This window comes from Vipera berus (assembly GCF_964194415.1).
Source record: "Vipera berus genome assembly, chromosome: 4".
Classification (NCBI taxonomy): domain Eukaryota; kingdom Metazoa; phylum Chordata; class Lepidosauria; order Squamata; family Viperidae; genus Vipera; species Vipera berus.
In genome coordinates this window covers 119,279,085-119,298,262 of record NC_138206.1, presented here as the reverse complement: position 1 = coordinate 119,298,262, position 19,178 = coordinate 119,279,085, and the positions used below count along the sequence as shown (strand labels likewise).

At 40.1% G+C, this 19,178-nt stretch overlaps 1 protein-coding gene across 1 annotated transcript in view; it reads left to right on the top strand.

The window, feature by feature from the left end:
• LOC308668010 (uncharacterized protein) overlaps positions 1-17,859 on the top strand; it is a gene marked incomplete at both ends in the record, with an annotated part of 237,759 nt that extends 219,900 nt beyond the window's left edge. The window contains one exon of the mRNA XM_081327671.1: positions 17,745-17,859. Within this exon, the coding sequence (XP_081183797.1) occupies positions 17,745-17,859 (115 nt within the window). The remainder of the gene's footprint in view (positions 1-17,744) is intronic.
• Positions 17,860-19,178: the final 1,319 nt, after the last annotated feature.

The window sequence follows — 19,178 nt, the reverse complement described above, 5'->3', positions numbered from 1 at the left end:
TCTTTAGTATAATGAAATATACTTTTTTCTGAAGGAAGGGAAGACCAAACCAGAATTTAAGCTTACCAGGTGCAGATTAAGAAATCCACCTGACCATAAATTAGCAGCAAAGACTGAGACTTTTTATGCAACCTATATATCGAATAGAGACACAGCCACTCCTTCCCAACCATTGCGATGGAGCAGAGATGTCCAGATGTAATCATGAAATAATCAATGAAATATAGTGTATGTGTCAGCTCTGCCATCTCCAGATTCTTTACTTCAGTGGCATCCTGCCATAAAGTGCAAGGGAGGGGAAAAGGAATTGGGGGATAGTAATATATGGGTTTGGACGCTGACCTTGTCGATCAGAAGGTCGGCAGTTTGGCGGGTTGAATCCCGAGTGCCGCGTAACAGAGTGAGCGCCTGTTACTCGTCCCAGCTTCTGCCAACCTAGCAGTTCGAAAGCACGTAAAAATGCAAGTAGAAAAATAGGGACCACTACGGTGGGAAGGTAACAGCGTTCCATGCGCCTTTGGCGTCTAGTCATGCCGGCCACATGACCACGGAGACGTCCTCGGACAAGCGCTGGCTCTTCGGCTTTGAAACGGAGATGAGCACCGGCCCCTAGAGTCGGAAACGACTAGCACGCATGTGCGGGGGAACCTTTACCTTTACCTTTACCTAATATGTGGGCCTGGGAATGAGAAGACAAATGGTGGGAGGGGAGACACATTGACAAGAACCAGAGATGCCAAATCAGAATAAACCAGCAGCAAGGACACCTGGCCTGGGAACAGAATGCAAAACTAGATTGAGAAGTGCCAAGTTCCAAGCCATTCCCAAAATATCTTCAAGGCATCCTATTGGATATTGATAGACTGATCAATCAATTAATAGACTGATCCCTGAGGGCCAGGGAATGGGGTGAGAAACTGTAAACTTCATGTGGGCATACTCAGATCTAGATGTACTTTCACTGCAACCACTTAACTTTAGTAAAAGAACCTATCACTTCAACCAAATGGAGTTGATGATCTTTCTTTCCTAAACGTCTAAGCTGGGGCAGGTCTGACAGTATGCTATAAAGTTAAAGAATTGGCTATGATCCTAAATTGGTAAAATTGGCAAACTAACAGGCTTAGGAGTCTCCAAGTGCATAGTGTAAGACCGTTCCAGAGGTTGTGCATGGAAAAAGCCACCGTTTTAGAAAGGGTAGGTAAATCTAAAACCTCTCATTGGGGTATGCATAATACTTGATAGAATTATAGACTCCTATGCAGTAAGATGATTGGTTCTAAGACTTTGTACATGTAGATGTATGTGAGTTCATGCAATCTTAGGTTTGTTCATGAGTTTAACTGGGCACATATGTCCAGTTGTTATTGAGTCTCATACCTAGCCAACATGCACAAATCAGGTTGTTTTTTTTAAAGTTAAAGTTAAAATTGTAAAAGTAAAAGCAATAACACAGATTATCATAGCACCTGAGGAGATCAACCCTGAGAGGAGATCAACCATGACTGCTCTTTAGAAGGCCAGATCCTGAAGCTGAAAATCAAATACTTTGGCCACCTAATGAGAAGGAAGGACTCACTGGAGAAGAGCCAAATGCTGGGAAAGATGGAGGGCAAGAGAAGAAGGGGACGACAGAGAATGAGGTGGCTGGATGGAGTCACTGAAGCAGTAGGCGTGATGAAGCAGTGGTTAATGAGTTAATTTTGGATGTTCAAGACATAGGAGTGTGTCTTGAGTGAAGAAATAACAATAATGATGACCTGCTGATTGATTATGTTTTGTGCTTCTGGTTCTGATGCAGACAGCGCTGGCTAGAATTTGTACTCTACATTTAATTCAAAGGAAGACTAGATTGTCTTCCCAATAATCGACCTTTAAAATGGAAAGGTCGTTTTTGATTTACAGTCCAATCTTTTGTTTGTAGGGCAGCAAATTGTCTTAAATTCGGGGATTGCTTTTCTGCTGCTCCAGGTACACTGGCTGGCTGGCTCTTGTTTTGACATTAGGCATGCCTGATCTTTTTATTTTGGGCTAAACCTATCCTTGGAATAAGAAAGGAATATTGAAATGCAACAGAGGCTGATATCTGATTGCCCATTTTCCTTGGGGAAGAATAAATCTGTTTAATTGTAAACCATTCGTTTTGAGTTTGTTTTTCCCCCCATAAAGACAAATGTGGGAGGAAGGAAGGCTAAAACGAACATGCAAGGATTAAATTGGACAATTGAAACACTGAAGCTGCTTTATCACAGCACTTATAAGAACATAAAATCGTGTTGAAAACATTGCAATTACAGCTGGTTATTACAGACCAAAAGAATGAATGCAGTAAAAGCAATAAAATCAGCCATCTTATGGAATTTCTCTGAGCTTAACATATTGTTTCTAGATCTTTTTTTAAAATTATTATTATTAATATAGCATATTATACTCCTTCTTTTTCCCCCCTTCACATTATTAACAGGAGTGCTTGGAAGAAAATTACAGATAGTCCTTGATTTATAACGGTTCATTCAGTGACTCTTTGAAGTTAGAGTGACGCTGAAAAAAAAGTGAATTATGATAGGTCCTTGCACTTAGGATAGTCACAGCATCCTCACGGTCAGGATCGAACTGCTGGCACTTGGCAGAATTAGCCTGCAATACTGCATTCTCACCACTGCGCCACCACTACATTGATTCACTTAAGAACCATGGCAAAAAAAATTCATAAAGCCCAGCATGCCTCACTTAACCACCATCTTGCTTAGCAATTGAAAATCTAGCCTCAATTAGTCTGAAGTCAAGATCTACCTGTAATAAGGCTAGTTTAAAGGAAGTTTGTGATGCAACCGTTGACGCAAACTACTCCTTTCCAGAGCAACGCTTTTTCCCCCCTAGATAGCTTTGTCTTTGTAGAAACCCAATACTGTAGATATGCATTGGAAAAAGAATAACACAATTTGGGAGGAGCAAGGGTGACATCAGAAGGAGCATTACGCATAGGGTCTCCTGCTTGCACAAGGGGCTGGACTAGAAGACCTCCAAGGTCCCTTTCAGCTCTATTCTGATTCTGATGTTGGGACAGAAAGAAAATCAATAATGCTTGCACCAAAGAAGTTTTTCCTAGTAGATTTCTTAGGCATATCCTTTGATAGAGAATTTCCTTAAAGTCTTTTGGGTAGTGCTTCTCCTCCTTAATTACACATTTTCACTTCTCTAAAATGAATTTAAGACTTAATAAGTAAACACAACCCATTTCATCACATCTAGTGATCGAACAAAGATTTGAAACAATTCCTGGTTCCCCTAAGTCACAGGTCTGCAACCCGCGGCTCCGGAGCCGCATGCGGCTCTTTCAGCCGTCTCCTGCGGCTCCCAGTCCTCTGCCATGTGCAGTCCAAAAAAAAAAAGTGGGACTAAAAAAGTTCAACCAATCAATTCAAATATGCAGGGTAGGTGCATATCTCGCCTTGGCTGCACTCTTCAGTCAAACCCTGTTCTGCGCATGCGCGTATGTACGCGCATGTGCACACATTTTTTGTGGCTCCCAGTTTTTCCTTTTGTGAGCAAACCAGTTCCGAGTGGCTCTTTCACTGTTTCAGGTTGCTGACCCCTGCCCTAAGTGATTAGGGCAAGCTATCCTATAAATGAGAAATTAATTGATTATACAACAGATACAGGTACTTCATTTATGTGTGTGTGTGTGTGTGTAATTCTACAGGATGAATCCAATAGTTATCATCCCTAAATTCTGTGAAGCAAACTGGTTCTTCGGCAGACAGTGATTTAATTTATCTACTAAGTTCAATCCTTTAATAGAAAAATAATATATAATCTGGTAAGCCTAAGGAAAGGAATAATACAAATTCATATATTATTTTAAAGTTTAAGTCAACAATGTTGGCACAGATCTGATCTAATATTACGGAAAGCATTCATATTGCCAGACAAGTATGTGGAAGTTAGATTTATTGGAATTTTAAAGAGAAATATTTATTAATCATTTCGCTTCCAAAGCCAATCTTGAAGAAGTAGATATGAATGCTCCTGCATGGCTTGATTTGATAACAGCGTGATGTGAGAAGCTAGGGAGTTTTCAAAGAAGAAATAAATGCATTCAAAATAGTATAAATGTACTTTTATATCTAAACTGCCAGGTGTACCCTGCATCAAACATTTTTTTAAAGACAGATTGAGAGTTATAGTAGCCTTCTCCAGCAAATAAAGAGTAAAACGCTTTAGACTAGAATAGTATGAACATACTCTCCAAATACACGCAGAAGGGAAAAATCCAGAATACAACATTGAGTTGAGGTCTACAAGGAAGATTTTATTTTCCTGGGCTCCAAGATCACTGCAGATGGGGACTGCAGCCAAGAAATTAAAAGACGCTTGCTCCTGGGGAGGAAAGCCATGGCAAATCTAGACAGCACACTAAAAAGCAGAGACGTCACCCTGCCAACAAAAGTGCGTATAGTCAAGGCTATGGTCTTCCCAGTTGCAATGTATGGCAGTGAAAGTTGGACTATAAGAAAGGCCGAGTGCCAAAGAATGGAGGCCTTTGAACTCTGGTGCTGGAGAAGACTCCTGCGAGTCCCTTGGACTGCAAGGCGATCAAACCGGTCAGTCCTAGAGGAGATCAACCCTGACTGCTCTTTAGAAGGCCAGATCCTGAAGCTAAAACTCAAATACTTTGGCCACCTAATGAGAAGGAAGGACTCACTGGAGGAGAGCCTAATGCTGGTAAAGTTTGAGGGCAAGAGAAGAAGGGGACGACAGAGAATGAGGTGGCTGGATGGAGTCACTGAAGCAGGAGTCGTGAGCCTAAATGGACTCCAGAAGATGGTAGAGGACAGGAAGGCCTGGAGGAACGTGGTCCATGGGGTTGCGATGGGTCAGACATGACTTCGCAGCTAACAACAACTACAAGGACATCTCTTTATAGATTTATCTCATCCATCTTCCTACCCCATTTTTTTTTAATTAACTCTTCTTCCATTGGTAGATCTTCATTTTCCAATGTTGAGCGAATACAATCCTTGCTGCAGTTAATATACGGTATGTAAAATTATATATACAGTACACATATATACATATATACATATATACATATATACATATATACATATATACATATATACATATTCCTTTCTCATAGTTTCCTACTATTATGCCTAACAAAAAACAATTCTGGCTTAAACTCTATATGTTTTTTCATCATTTTCTCTAACCATGTGTGTATTCTTAACCAGAATCTTTTGGCTTTAGAGCATGTCCACCAAAGATGGCAATAAGTGTGTGGTTTTTGTTTACATTTCCAGCAATTGCTTGATATATTTTTAAACATTTTTGCTAACCTCATGGGTGTTAGGTGCCATCTATAAAACTTTTTATATAAATTTTCTTTGTATGCTACTCTATAAAGTAGGTGGAGTAGAACTGCCTTTTCAGTGTATATCTCCTCACTTTTACATATCATCAATTAATAAAACTATTTAATACAGTACAATGCGATCTGATTGATTTAAGACTGATCATAAACAATATGTAACAAAAAAGTAGCAGCACATAACTTAATAAACAGTAAAATGAAACATACCCAAAATACTTGAACTGTACTTTATTGATGTAGACCAGGGGTCCCCAACCTGGCCAATGCGTGCACGTATGTGCGCAAACTCACCCCTACTGGTGTTAGCGCCGTGGCGAAAATGGAGTGCCATGGCGAAAATGGAGTGCTGTGGCAAAAATGGGGCACCGTGTGGCGAAAATGGGGCAGGGCTGGTGAGTATCACATGGTTGCTAGTGCTGCCCCATTTGCGTTGTGCGGGCACTAGTGCCACCGCATTGCATGACACAGGTGCTTGTGGCCGTGTTTGTGCGCATGCATGCATAAAATCCTTCCCCCTCCCTTTCCCTCCAGTCTGCCAACCGAAAAAAAGGTTGGGGACCTCTGATGTAGACTACCATGACAAATAATAATAATAATAATAATAATAATAATAATAATAATAATAATAATAATAATAATAATAATAATAATAATAATAATAATAATAATAATAATAATAATAAGAAGAAGAAGAAGAAGAAGAAGAAGAAGAAGAAGAAGAAGAAGAAGAAGAAGAAGAAGAAGAAGAAGAAGAAGAAGAAGAAGAAGAAGAAGAAGAAGAAGAAGAAGAAGAAGAAGAAGAAGAAGAAGTTGGAAGTGACCTTGGAGGTCATCTAGTCCAACCCCCTGCTCAGGCAGGAAACCTTATACCATTTCAGGCAAATGGCTGTCCAGTCTCTTCTTAAAAACCTCCAGTGTTGGAGCATTCACCACCTCTGGAGGCAGGTTGTTCCACTGGTTAATTGTTCTAACTGTCATGAAGTTTCTCCTTAGTTCTAGGCTGCTTCTCTCTTTGGTTCGCTTCCATCCATTTGGGGAATAGCTTGACTCCCTCTTCTTTGTGGCAGCCCCTGAGACATTGGAACACTGTTATCATGTCACCCCTCACTCTTCTCTTCGTTAAACTACACATACCCAATTCCAGCAACCGTTCCCTATATGTTTTAGCCTCCAGCCCCCTAATCATCTTTGTTGCTCTTCTCTGTACCCTTTCTAGAGTCTCGACAACTTTTTTACATCGTGGTGACCAAAACTGGATGCAGTATTCCAGGTGTGGCCTTACCAAAGCATTGTAAAGTGGTATTAGTACTTCACTTGATCTTGATTCTATCCCTCTGTTAATGCAGCCTAGCACTGTGTTGGCTTTTTTGGCAGCTGCAGCACACTGCTGGCTCATATTGAGGTGATTGTCTACTAGGATTCCAAGATCCTTCTCACAGTTACTACTATTGAGCAAGGTGCCATTTATACTATACCTGTGCATTTGATTTTTCCTGCCTAAATGTAGAACCTTATTTTTTTCACCATTGAATTTCATTTTGTTAGATAGTGCCCAGTGTTCGAGTCTGTCCAGATCCTTCTGTATCTTAAGCCTATCTTCTGGAGTATTGGCTATTCCTGCCAGCTTGGTGTCGTCTGCAAATTTGATGAGTTCCCCATCTATCCCCTCATCCAAATCGTTGATGAAGATGTTGAAGAGCACTGGGCCCAGAACAGAGCCCTGGGGCACCCCACTACACACTTCCTTCCATGTAGATGCAGTTCCATTGAGGACCACATGCTGAGTACGGCCTGTCAGCCAGCTACGAATCCATCTGGTGGTGATGCTATCTAACCCACATTTTTCTATCTTATCAAGTAGTAGGTTGTGATCTACTTTATCAAATGCCTTACTGAAGTCCAAGTAAATTATATCTACAGCATTCCTCTGGTCCACTAGTTTTGTCACTTGGTCAAAGAATGTAATAAGATTTGTCTGGCATGATCTGTTTTTGACAAACCCATGTTGGCTTTTAGTGATGACTTTGTTTGCATCAAGGTGTTCACTGATTTGTTGTTTGATTATCTTTTCCAGAATCTTCCCAGGTATTGAGGTCAGGCTGATAGGTCTGTAGTTTCCTGGATCTATTTTTTTCCCTTTTTTGAAGATGGGAACTACATCCTCTTTCTTCCAGTCCTCTGGTAGTTCCCCAGTGCTCCAGGATCTATGAAAAATATAGTTCATAATTTGAAAGCCAATGTTTTTCCCCCTTTCATTTATCTTGTGCTCAAGACCATCCAGATGGCTTGACTTTGAGTTTCTTCCTCACCATTCACCCTAAATGCAAAGAATAGCTAGTATTAAAGATACTTTACTTATTTTAAAACTTAACACAGTCTTTCACTGCAGTCTGCACGAAACTTTAGTGACATAAAAGGGACATAAAAAAAAAACTTATTAAAGTCAGTGCAATGTGCTTAAAAGATGAGTGAAACAATTCAGATACGCTACAGAAAATATACACGGAGTATTCAAGATAACAAGGGGAAACTTTTGAGGTTTTCAAAAGTTATCCTCAAGAACACCAGATGATATGTTGTGCATTCTTAACTTAGTCAAGGAAGTTGGAAGAACTAAGCTTGGCTTACTGTGGCAAACAGATCATGCTGGAGTTTATTTTTGAATGTTGCATACCGTGTGTGTGTATGTGTGCATGTGTGTGTGATTTTATGATTGGAAAATGAGAGTGCGCCACTTGTGTGACACCTCATAAATTCTAGACTTAACAGCAGTCAGACTCTTCAGCAACAGAAAATGCAGAATGAAATGTAGTTTTAATAAAATTAGAAAGCCAAGCGAGTAGTCTGTGTTTGGCAACTGAGAAGAAAGGTCTTTGTCTTGATTTAATATATCAGAATTGTGACAATGATGTTCTATTCAGAACCAAACCAATTTGCGTTAGTTAGAAGAGGAACATTTAATTCTGGAGGGGAAAAAATCCATATCAGACAAGTCACTATTTTATATTTTATTATTATTTTATTATTTTATTTTATTTTATTTTATTTTATTTTATTTTATTTTATTTTATTTTATTTTATTTTATTTTATTATTTTATTTTATTTTATTTTATTTTATTTTATTTTATTATTTTATTTTATTTTATTTTATTTTATTTTATTATTTTATTTTATTTTATTTTATTTTATTTTATTTTATTTTATTATTTTATTTTATTTTATTTTATTTTACTATTTTATTTTATTTTATTTTATTTTATTTTATTTTATTATTTTATTTTATTTTATTTTATTTTATTTTATTTTATTTTATTTTATTTTATTTTATTTTATTTTATTTTATTATTTTATTTTATTTTATTTTATTTTATTATTTCATTTCATTTCATTATTTTATTTTATTTTATTTTATTTTATTATTTCATTTCATTTTATTATTTTATTTTATTTTATTTTATTTTATTTTATTTTATTTTATTATTTTATTTTATTTTATTTTATTATTTTATTTTATTTGTTACTCATCTTACCACAGGGTAACTCTGGGCAGCATAGCATGTTAAAATTGTAATTATTGCCCCATATCTCAGCTTCAGAAAGAAATCAAGGGACTGGTTGATTTTAATAAAGTGAAAAACACGTGAGATTTGAAAATCACTTTTCTGATATCTCTGTAAGATTTGAAAATCCCATCTAATAGCCTTTACTTATTTAATAGGAATCTGCCCTAGGATCTCAGGACTGTTGCATTTTATTTAAAGGGCTATATCTGTACTGTAGTAGCCTGAATCCAGGCTACTATTGAATAATATCTTAAATTCAACAATATCTTAAATTCAGCCCACCAGCTGAGCAATCAGTTAAATTCATATTATGGTCAACCAATATAATGAATGAAATACTTTTGTATTGTTGAAAGAAAAATCTCCATCAGGCTCCAGTCCAAGCTGGGAACAAACAAAATGGAGACTGTTTTAGGCAAGAAACAGCTGACCCCAGTTTTTTTATACCTTCTTGGCCTTTTGCGTTTGGAGTTGTTCCTGTTTGAGGCTTTGTATTTTCCTGTTTCATGTACTTTGACCTGAATCTGAGTGTGTCCTTTTTGTATTTTGATGGTGGTGGGTTAATCCTACTATGTCCTAAAGGTCATGTCCTGATTTCCTGTGGGTATGGCTGATGGCTATGTCCTGAGTTGGGTGGGTGAGGGGTTGCTGGTTCTAGGGATCTTTGTCTTTCTAATCCCATCAGCTCCAAGCTTCCTGGCTCCAGTCTTTCTGAAAGGATTATGAAATCTGCATTTCTACAGACCTGGCGTGGGGCAGAGAGACTTGCGGGGGGGGGGGGGAGGGGGGTTGCATTCTTACTACAGTATGTTTTCTCCCAAAGTAATACATATTATGAATATTTTTCTGCTACTATACAATTGTTGCTCTTCATAGTTGCATAATGAATGCGGTTTTGTTTACATTGTGTGTACAGAAAAAAAATCATCTTAACGTGCTGAAAAAGTAAAAAAAAAATCCAGCAGGCAAGTATGTTTCTGTATCTTCACAGCTTCAGGAAGTATTGATTAATGATATGTTGCAAATAAAGCTTAATCCCTCCATGGAGATAAAATCTTCAAACTTTTTCAGAACAAAGAGGCTAAGCAAGAGTGAATAAGAGAGAGAGATAAGAGAATTTCAGTGGATTTCCCCCCCCCCTCTATTAGTTCAGGTTCTCTAACTTTTTTGGGGGGTGGGTGGGGGAGGGACAGCAAAACTGCACACTGACTTAACAGGAAGTCCTTGGTGATGTGAAAACAGCTGGAATTACATTTGCTAGAAGCACTTTGTTGTTCCTTCCATAGAAAAATAGATATGCATCGAATCAATATCTACCATCCATATGGTCAGTAGATTGACTACTCACTTCTTTCTCTACGTGTTCATGCTACTTCTTTGTCTTCATATTGATTGATCATACCCGTTGCATAGTAATTGCTACATAAATGGCAGACTCCCTACTCTGGACCTAGTGTTCTTTTGTCTTGATATATTCATCTCCAAAGCTTACACTTTTTTTGGAAAAAAAAAATGCTTGGGGCTTATATGGGAAGGAAGTCAAAATAGATTTCTTAGCTTTATTTGCTTCTCCCCCTACAGTTGATGAGAAATATAGAGTTGCATTTAAACCTTCCCAGAAATCTGCTGTGGAAATCTTGAGCATGATTTGCTCAGGTGGATTGCTGCCAACGTAGAGCAGAAAAGATGGCAAACCACAACAACAGCTTGCTGGGCTAGCGTAGTTGTTTGGTAGAAGATCCCATGAGGTCACCGAGGTCATGGCCTCACTGCAAAATGCATGCAAATTACAAAACTTGGTTTGGTGATAGAATAGAATAGAAGACATAGAAGACACAGAATAACAGAGTTGGAAGGGACCTTGGAGGTCTTCTAGTCCAACCCCCTGCTCAGGCAGAAAACCTCTATACCATTTCAGAAAAATGGTTCTCCAATCTCTTCTTAAAAACTTCCAGTGTTGGAGCATTCACAATCTCTGGAGATGAGTTCTTCCACTAATTCATTGTTCTAATTGTCAGGAAATTTCTCCTTAGTTCCAGGTTGCTTCTCTCCTTGGTTAGTTAACTCACCAAAATAAAAATGTTCCATTAACATTCTAAGAATCATTCCACCTTATTCCACCGGTAGCTAAATTTTGTTGAGCTCAGAGAATCGGCTAAATGCACACTGCTTCTGGTGGGCCGTTCTAGGGCTCAAAGGACTGGAGGAGGCCTCCCAGGCCTAGAATGGCCCGCCGGATGTGCATGGATGCCACTTGTGGAAGTCCATTCTAGGCCTGGGAGGCCTCCCCCAGGTATCCCAGGCCTAGAATGGCCCACCAGAAGTGCATGGATGCCACTTCCAGAAGTCCGTTCTAGGCCTCTGAGGTCTGGAGGAGGCCTCCCAGGCCTAGAATGGCCTGCCAGATATGCATGGATGCCACTTATGGAAGTCCATTCTAGGCCTGGGAGACCTCCCCCAGGTATCCCAGGCCTGGAATGTCCCACCAGAAGTGCATGGATGCCACTTGTGGAAGTCCATTCTAGGCCTGGGAGGCCTCCCCCAGGTATCCCAGGCCTGGAATGTCCCACCAGAAGTGCATGGATGCCACTTCCAGAAGTCTGTTCTAGGCCTCCCAGGCCTGGAGGAGGCCTCCCAGGCCTAGAACGGCCTGCCGGAAGTGCATGGATGCCACTTCCAGAAGTCCATTCTAGGCCTCCGAGGCCTGGAGGAGGCCTCCCAGGCCTAGAATGGCCTGCCGGATGTGCATGGATGCCACTTGTGGAAGTCCATTCTAGGCCTGGGAGGCCTCCCCCAGGTATCCCAGGTCTGGAATGGCCCACCAGAAGTGCATGGATGCCACTTCCAGAAGTCCATTCTAGGCCTCCGAGGCCTGGAGGAGGCCTCCCAGGCCTAGAATGGCCTGCCGGATGTGCATGGATGCCACTTGTGGAAGTCCATTCTAGGCCTGGGAGGCCTCCCCCAGGTATCCCAGGTCTGGAATGGCCCACCGGAAGTGCATGGATGCCACTTCCAGAAGTCCGTTCTAGGCCTCGGAGGCCTGGGCCTGCATCCACGCAGGGAACCAATTGTTCAGGGATTTGAATCCCACCACTGCTCCAGTTGCACAGATCACCTTCCTCAACCTAGACCACTGGTAAAAAAACCAGACCAAACCAAAACAACAAAACACTCAGCTCTTAAAGACCACACACAGGTCTTATGATCTCTGGTTCTGATGTAGAAATCTTTGACTGGGAAATAGGTAATGCTAGTTTTTTAACAGATGTTAAAATTCTCAGCACTGGGAGTTTTAGACACTCCATTTATGAAGTTTTTTTTTAACTTTTCTTAATCTGCTGTATTCTGGATGTATTAATTATCTCTTTCTTTTTTGTCTCCTGGAGACCCTTACATTTATCTAGGTACTTTTATGGCGAGGAGATACTTTTCATCGTGCGTGATGATGACTCTGACACCTTGTGTCTTATCTGCTTCAGATAAGCAGCTGGTTTCTAATCCTCAACATTTTCTCATAGGACATTTGGCAAGAACAGACAGCCTCGGTTTTCATCTTGGATAATCCTCCAGATGTTGCTCCTCTTCGTGCTTCTGCTCCATCTCTTTGTATTATTGAGCAGAGCTTCAATGCCAGATTTAATGCCGATATTGGATTCTGTTCGAGCAATTGTTTCCAACTGCCTTTCTTTGCAAGAACAAGCTGAATCCCAGTGATACAAAAGGAAAGATGTCCCAAAGCTGCTTTTCCAAAGGCAACTAGATTTTGTTTTTCCTTGAAGCTGTTTCGCTTCTCCTTCAAGAAGCTTCTTGGATGAGAAGTGAAGCATCTTCAAGAAAAACAAAGTCCAGTTGGCTTTTGAAAAAGAAAGAAGCAAAACATTTTCAAGTCTAGTTGTCTCTTGAAAAAAACATCTTTGGGACAACCATGATTTGCTTGACTGAGAATCTCCATAGACATAATGAAGGATGATCAGCTCAATTCTTCCAGCAGGAGAAAATAAATAAATAAAATCAATATAAACCAAGGCATAATTATTATTGCTGATTGATAGGAAAGGTTGGAAATTATGTTGAAGGGTGTGAATTTTGGGAACTGTTTTGGGAACTGTTCCACTCATCATTACAACTGAAATGGATCTCGGAGTCCTAGTGGACAATCACTTAAATAGGAGCCAGCAAGTGTGCTGCAGCTGCCAAAAAGGCCAACACAGTGCTAGGCTGCATTATCAGAGTGATAGAATCAAAGATCACATGAAGTTTTAATACCACTTTACAGTGTCTTGGTAAGGCCACACTTGGAACACTGCATCCAGTTTTGGTCACCATGATGTAAAAAAGATCTTGAGACTCTAGAAGGAATACAGAGAAGAGCAACAAAGATGATCAGGGGATTGGAGGCTAAAACATACAAGGAACCATTGCTGGAATTGGGTATGTCTAGTTTAATGAAGTGAAGGATGAGGGGCGTCATGATAGCAATCTTTCAATATCTCAGGGGCTGCCACAAAGAAGAGGGAGTCAAGCTATTTTCCAAAGCGCCTGAAGGCAGGACAAGAAACAATGGATGGAAACTAATCAAGGAGAGAAGCAACCTAGAACTAAGGAGAAACTTCAGTTAGACAGTTAGAACAATTAATCAGTGGAACAACCTGCCTCCAGAAGCAGTGAATGCTCCAACACTAGACGTTTTTAAGAAGAGACTGGACAGCCATTTTTCTGAAATGGTATAGGTTTCCTGCCTGAGCAGGGGTTGGACTAGATGACTCCAATGTCCTTCCAACTTCATTATTATTATTATTATTATTATTATTATTATTATTATTATTATTATTATTATTATTATTATTATTATTATTATTATTATTATTATTATTATTATTATTATTATTATTATCATTATCATTATTTTATTTATTTATTTGTCAAAGTTTTATGTGCCATATGATTTGTAGGAAAAGAAAGGCTGAGCTGGAAGGTAAAGTTCAATGTGTCATAAGTTTGGGGTCATTGTGTTGACACAAAAAACACAAGTCTAGCCTTCTGTGAATTCCATTGACCCTTATCTAGTGCCAAATTAGCTTTGACCATTAGTTGACCAGAAACTTGTGTATAGGTCACAATAATAAACTCTTCTGTGCTTTGAGCTCAACAAATGATTCCAATTATTAGCTCCTGATACCCTATTACTTAAGGTTTAAGTAAATTAAATTTGTTTGGAAAAGCATACAACCATCAAAATTTCTTTTACCAGGTTTTTGGCCAAACAGATGGAGATTATTGTCTTAATTTGCTTGTAGCATGTTCTGCTTGTCAGTCATAATTTGAGGAGTCTTTAAATTAGTTTGTCTTGTTTCTCCATTCACCACCTCTCCTCTCTCTTGTTCTCCCAAGTTCCAGGGAAATATGCTCAGTTCAGATCAGCTGCTTTCTTTCCTCTGAAATCTCTGCCACACTGGAGTATTGAAAACTTTAGAGGTTATTTCCCCATCTTGGCATCCTCCAGATGAATGGATCTCAACTTCTAGAATTCCCCAGCTATAGCTATAGCTATAGTTCACCACAATGGAAAACCACACCTGCCACTTCGTTAGCTTGTGTAGCAATAGCATTCAGCAATAGCATTTAGGCTTATATACCATCCCATATTGCTTTACAGCATCTTGGTGGTTTACAAGGTAAGCATTATTTGCATATTGGCTCCATCAATCTAGGTCAGGGGTTTTCAAACTTGGCCCTTTTATGACTTGTGGACTTCAGCTCCCAGAATTCCTCAGCCAGTGTGCCTGGCTCAGGAATTCTGGGAGTTGAAGTCCACAAGTCATAAAAGGGCCAAGTTTGAAGACCCCTGATCTAGGTCCTCATTTTTCCAACCTTGGAAGGATGGAAGGCTGAATTAACCTTAAGTGCTGTCAGGATGAAACTCCAGTTTGTGGGTAGAGTTTGCCTGCAATAGTGAACTTTAACCACTGCACCATCTGGGCTTTTCATACCAAGGATGTCATAATATATCTACACAGTATACTGTATGTGTGGATCCAAAGAGAGTGACCTTTTGCAGTTGACAGAGGTAAAATTTGTCAACACACATATTTTCTAAGTGCCGTCCAAAATCTTTACTGGTATGGCACCCAGTATGGTGATAACCACTGGGACAAAGTGGTTATCTTGATGCGTTGTGATTTTCTCCAGCTCTTTGGCTTCGATTCTGTTGTCCCTTGGTCTCACCCCATGAGTTATTATTTCTCCCTCTTAACGTGCAAGAATAAAGTTCATGATTTCTAATGGAAAGGTCATCTGCTACTCACTAGAGTCTTGGTTGTTTATTTTGTGCTGGGGTTAACTCTATACATTCTTCTCTATTTTTTCCCCCCTCTGTTCCAATCAGTTTCCATTAGAGCATTGTAATTTTTGCATCAGCCCAGCTTACTTTTTAAGAACCAATGAATAATTGACAAGTTTTCATTAGCTTGATGATCATTTGCTGCCTTGGTGCTTGTGGTAGCTTTCTAAAGTATCCTTCTAACACTTTTATCAATTTCAGCTTTCTTTTTTAGGGGTAAGAGAGAAGAGTTACAAGCATTCGATCTGTGGACAGTTCAATCAAAGTTTTGAACCAAGTTGTCCCCAGATCATCAAAGAAAATGCCTCCAAGCTATTTCAATGGCTTAAAGATTTCTGCATATCCACAGAAATGATTCCCCCTCACCCCACAACTAATCCAGAAATGCAAATAGAATGATGATTAGTTTTAAATATCTGCAACCAGTTTAATCTATTTTGAAATCAGAAATATAAATTTCAAAATCCAGACTGAACAAAAAGGAGTCAAAACCAGTATTAGACTCAGTGGGAGTCAGACAACCGATTAATTGTTGTCGTTGCTTAATTTTACACATCCCTACCTAAATAATATTTTCATTTTCCAAAAAAAAAAAGGATTTCAAATCCTCATGCCTGCTCTGAATGGTTACGAAGACTTGCAAATCTTTTAAACAAAGGGTTTAAATGCCAATAGCCCCTATCTCTATAGGGCATTTTCCAATCATACTTGGCCAACAAAGAATATTCTAATCTTCTATCTTTGAATAATGTAACATTAAAATGGGAACATGGTCAACCAAAGCTTGTTAAACTACCCCTTTAACTATCATTTAATTACCACAAATGATAAGTCATATATGCATCTAAAGCAGGGGGTCTTCAAACTTGGCCCTCTTATGACTTGTGGACTTCAACTCCCAGAATTCCTCAGCCAGCATGCCTGGCTGAGGAATTCTGGGAGTTGAAGTCCACAAGTCATAAAAGGGCCAAGTTTAAAGACCCCTGATCTAAAGTAAAGTAGCCATTTGCCAACATCTCAACAATAACAGATTTTCATTGCCTCTTTGAGAGGAGACCATTGCCAAGGTTCCGACTAATGGACCCAAACAAATCAGAACTCTGAGGCTTGAAGTTTCCTCAAAGAACATGTTTATTGGATACACAATATTGGCATGGTCAAAAGTGAAACCAGCTCTAACTTTCCCTTCAGGAATTGAATGCAATTAAATGTAACACTTCCCTCCCTCTGCTATGCTATTGATTACACTACTGAAAGAGGGCAATTGGTGGGCTCCGTGACACTTCTCTCCACCTTCCAGCAACTGTGGGAATGACCTTGGTTCCCATGGGATCACTCTGTGTTTAATCTCACCATCCTTTTGGTTTCTCCCCCCCCCCTTGCTCCCAACCTGTGTGGCCACTGAGAACAACAAAGATGGCTTCAGCCAGGTTCATTTCAGAAGTTGACAACTGTAGTAGGATGAACTAAAGCCAGACATTCTTCCATGGGAAGAGGGATTGACTAGAAGACCTCCGAGGTCCCTTCAAGTCCTATGACGCTATGATTTCTATTATTATTTTTAAATAGTCCTCATGCTCTCTCCCCTGTGCTATTCATATGCCCTTACAACACCTCCTATTGAAGACAAGATTTTGTTGTGCGTCAACAAAATGCTGCACAGTCCTGAACATCAGACTTAAACATCAGATGTTCCTCAGCCTTGACACAAAATTGTCTCCAAGCATGAGATTAATTCTGAAAACAGTATATTATTATTTTTTTTAGCAATCCAACACATCCATCACAACCTTATCCCTTGTTTGGGGAACTGCTATTGAAATTGACAGTCAAGATAATTAGAATTCCCTGGACTGAAATCCAAAGCAGACTTTTAACAGAACTTTCTGATAAAGTGAAAGTGTGCTGTCCTTATCTGTTTTTCTTTCCTACCCAAGTGATCAGGAGTGGTATCTGGAAACTGCCAGTTCCTTTCCTATCCACATTTTTTTTTATTAAATGTATGTATGTATGTCAGTCAAAGACCTTATCCCATTTCTTCTCCCCCAGGAATCTTTCTGCATTTCCTACTGTTTTTTTGATTATTTTTCTTCTTTTATCCTGATGTTTTAAAATCTCCACTCACCCAGCTTTGTGGCATACTAATGGCAAACACAGAAGTACACATACATACAAATACCCACCCACCCACACAGACACACGTGCAAAACACAAAGACAGAATCTGAGAAAGTGAGCGTGATTCTCATTTTCCCCTCGCCTAACTGACAATGAAAGTAATGGATAGCATATTTTACGCAATGCTATTGTACTATATTGATGTTTTTAATATTGTTGATTTGGGACTTTGTTGCGCCAAACTGAGGTAGGTTGCAGACATTGTGAATAAATAAATATTATTTGCATGATATTACATTATGCACATGATTCTCATATGCTTTTTCAACTCACATTAATCTCTTTCTAGCTGTGAAACATGGAACATGTCTGCACTCTTCCCAGATGCTCCACGTCATTTTTGTATTGTGGCAACCAAAACTGGATGCAGTGTGGAAGTGTGCACACCATTTGCATTTACATAGCATGTGAGACCTGGGTGAGGAGATATTATTCCCCCCTTTCTCTTTGGGTTGCTTAACTAGATCATCTTCACTGGAAATGTGTCTAGTGAAATGCAGATATCAGCTACCAAAAGGGTCTAGAAGCTAAAACACATGAAGAACAGTTACAGGAATTGGGTATGCCTGGTCTAGTGAAAAGAAGGACCCGGGGTGACATGATAGCAGTCTTCCACTACTTGAAGGAATGCCACAAGGAAGAGGGGGCCAAACCTATTTACCAATGTGCCTGAAGGCAGGACAAGAAACAATGGATGGAAACTAACCAAGGAGAAAAGCAACCTAGAACTAAGGAGAAATTTCCTAACACTGAGAACAATTAACTAATGGAACATCTTTCCTTTAGAAGTTGTGGGTGCTCCATCACTGGAAGCTTTTAAGGAGAGATTGGAGAGTCAAATGTATAGAGCAGTGATGGCAAACCTTTTAGAGACCGAGTGCCCCCACTCCATCCCACCCCCCGCCCCATCCTTAGGACCACCCACCACCTTCATGGCCCACTGCAGATCGCCAAGGAGGCCTAGCATTGCCATGGCCACACCGTCCATCCATGCCCTGCAGCATCATCTTCGTGCGACGGGGCGCGAGGGCGGAATCTACTCCCCGCTGCCTGGCTGCCATGTCCTTCGCTGAGCTGGGCCGCGTGGGCTGCACCTGGGGATGACTCTCCGGGGGGTTAATGGTGAGGAGGGGCCAGTGGAAGGAGGCAGGGCTGGGGCAACAGCGCATGTGCCCAGAGAGAGGGCTCTGAGTATCCCCTCTGGCCTGCGTGCCATAGGTTCGCCACCACTGGTATAGGGTCTCCTGGTTGTGCACATCGTTAGACTGGAAGGTATTCAAGATCCCTTCCAACTCTGTTACTAGAGGGAGAGAAGAGAGGTCAACCTGTTCTCCAAAGCAACTGGGGGCAAAACAAGAAGATCATGAAAGAGATATCCAACCTAGAACTATGGATAAATTTCCTGTCAGTGAGAACCATTAACCAGTGGAGCAAATTACCTTTGGAAGATGTGGGAGCTCTATCACTGGAGGTTTTGAAGAAGAGCCTGACAGCCATTTATCAGAAATAGTATAGGTCTCCTGGGAGAGCAGGGGGGGGGTTGGACTAGATGACCTCCAAGGTCCCTTCCAATTCTGTTACTGTTACTAAGTCTTTAACCTGGGAAATATTTTCGCTTTGGACTGTGCCTTATGACCTGCAGATGCCAGGAGCCATTTTTTTCAGCACCACTAATCAAATGGGATATAAGATCCCAGTCAATCACAAGAAGATCGCAAAACGA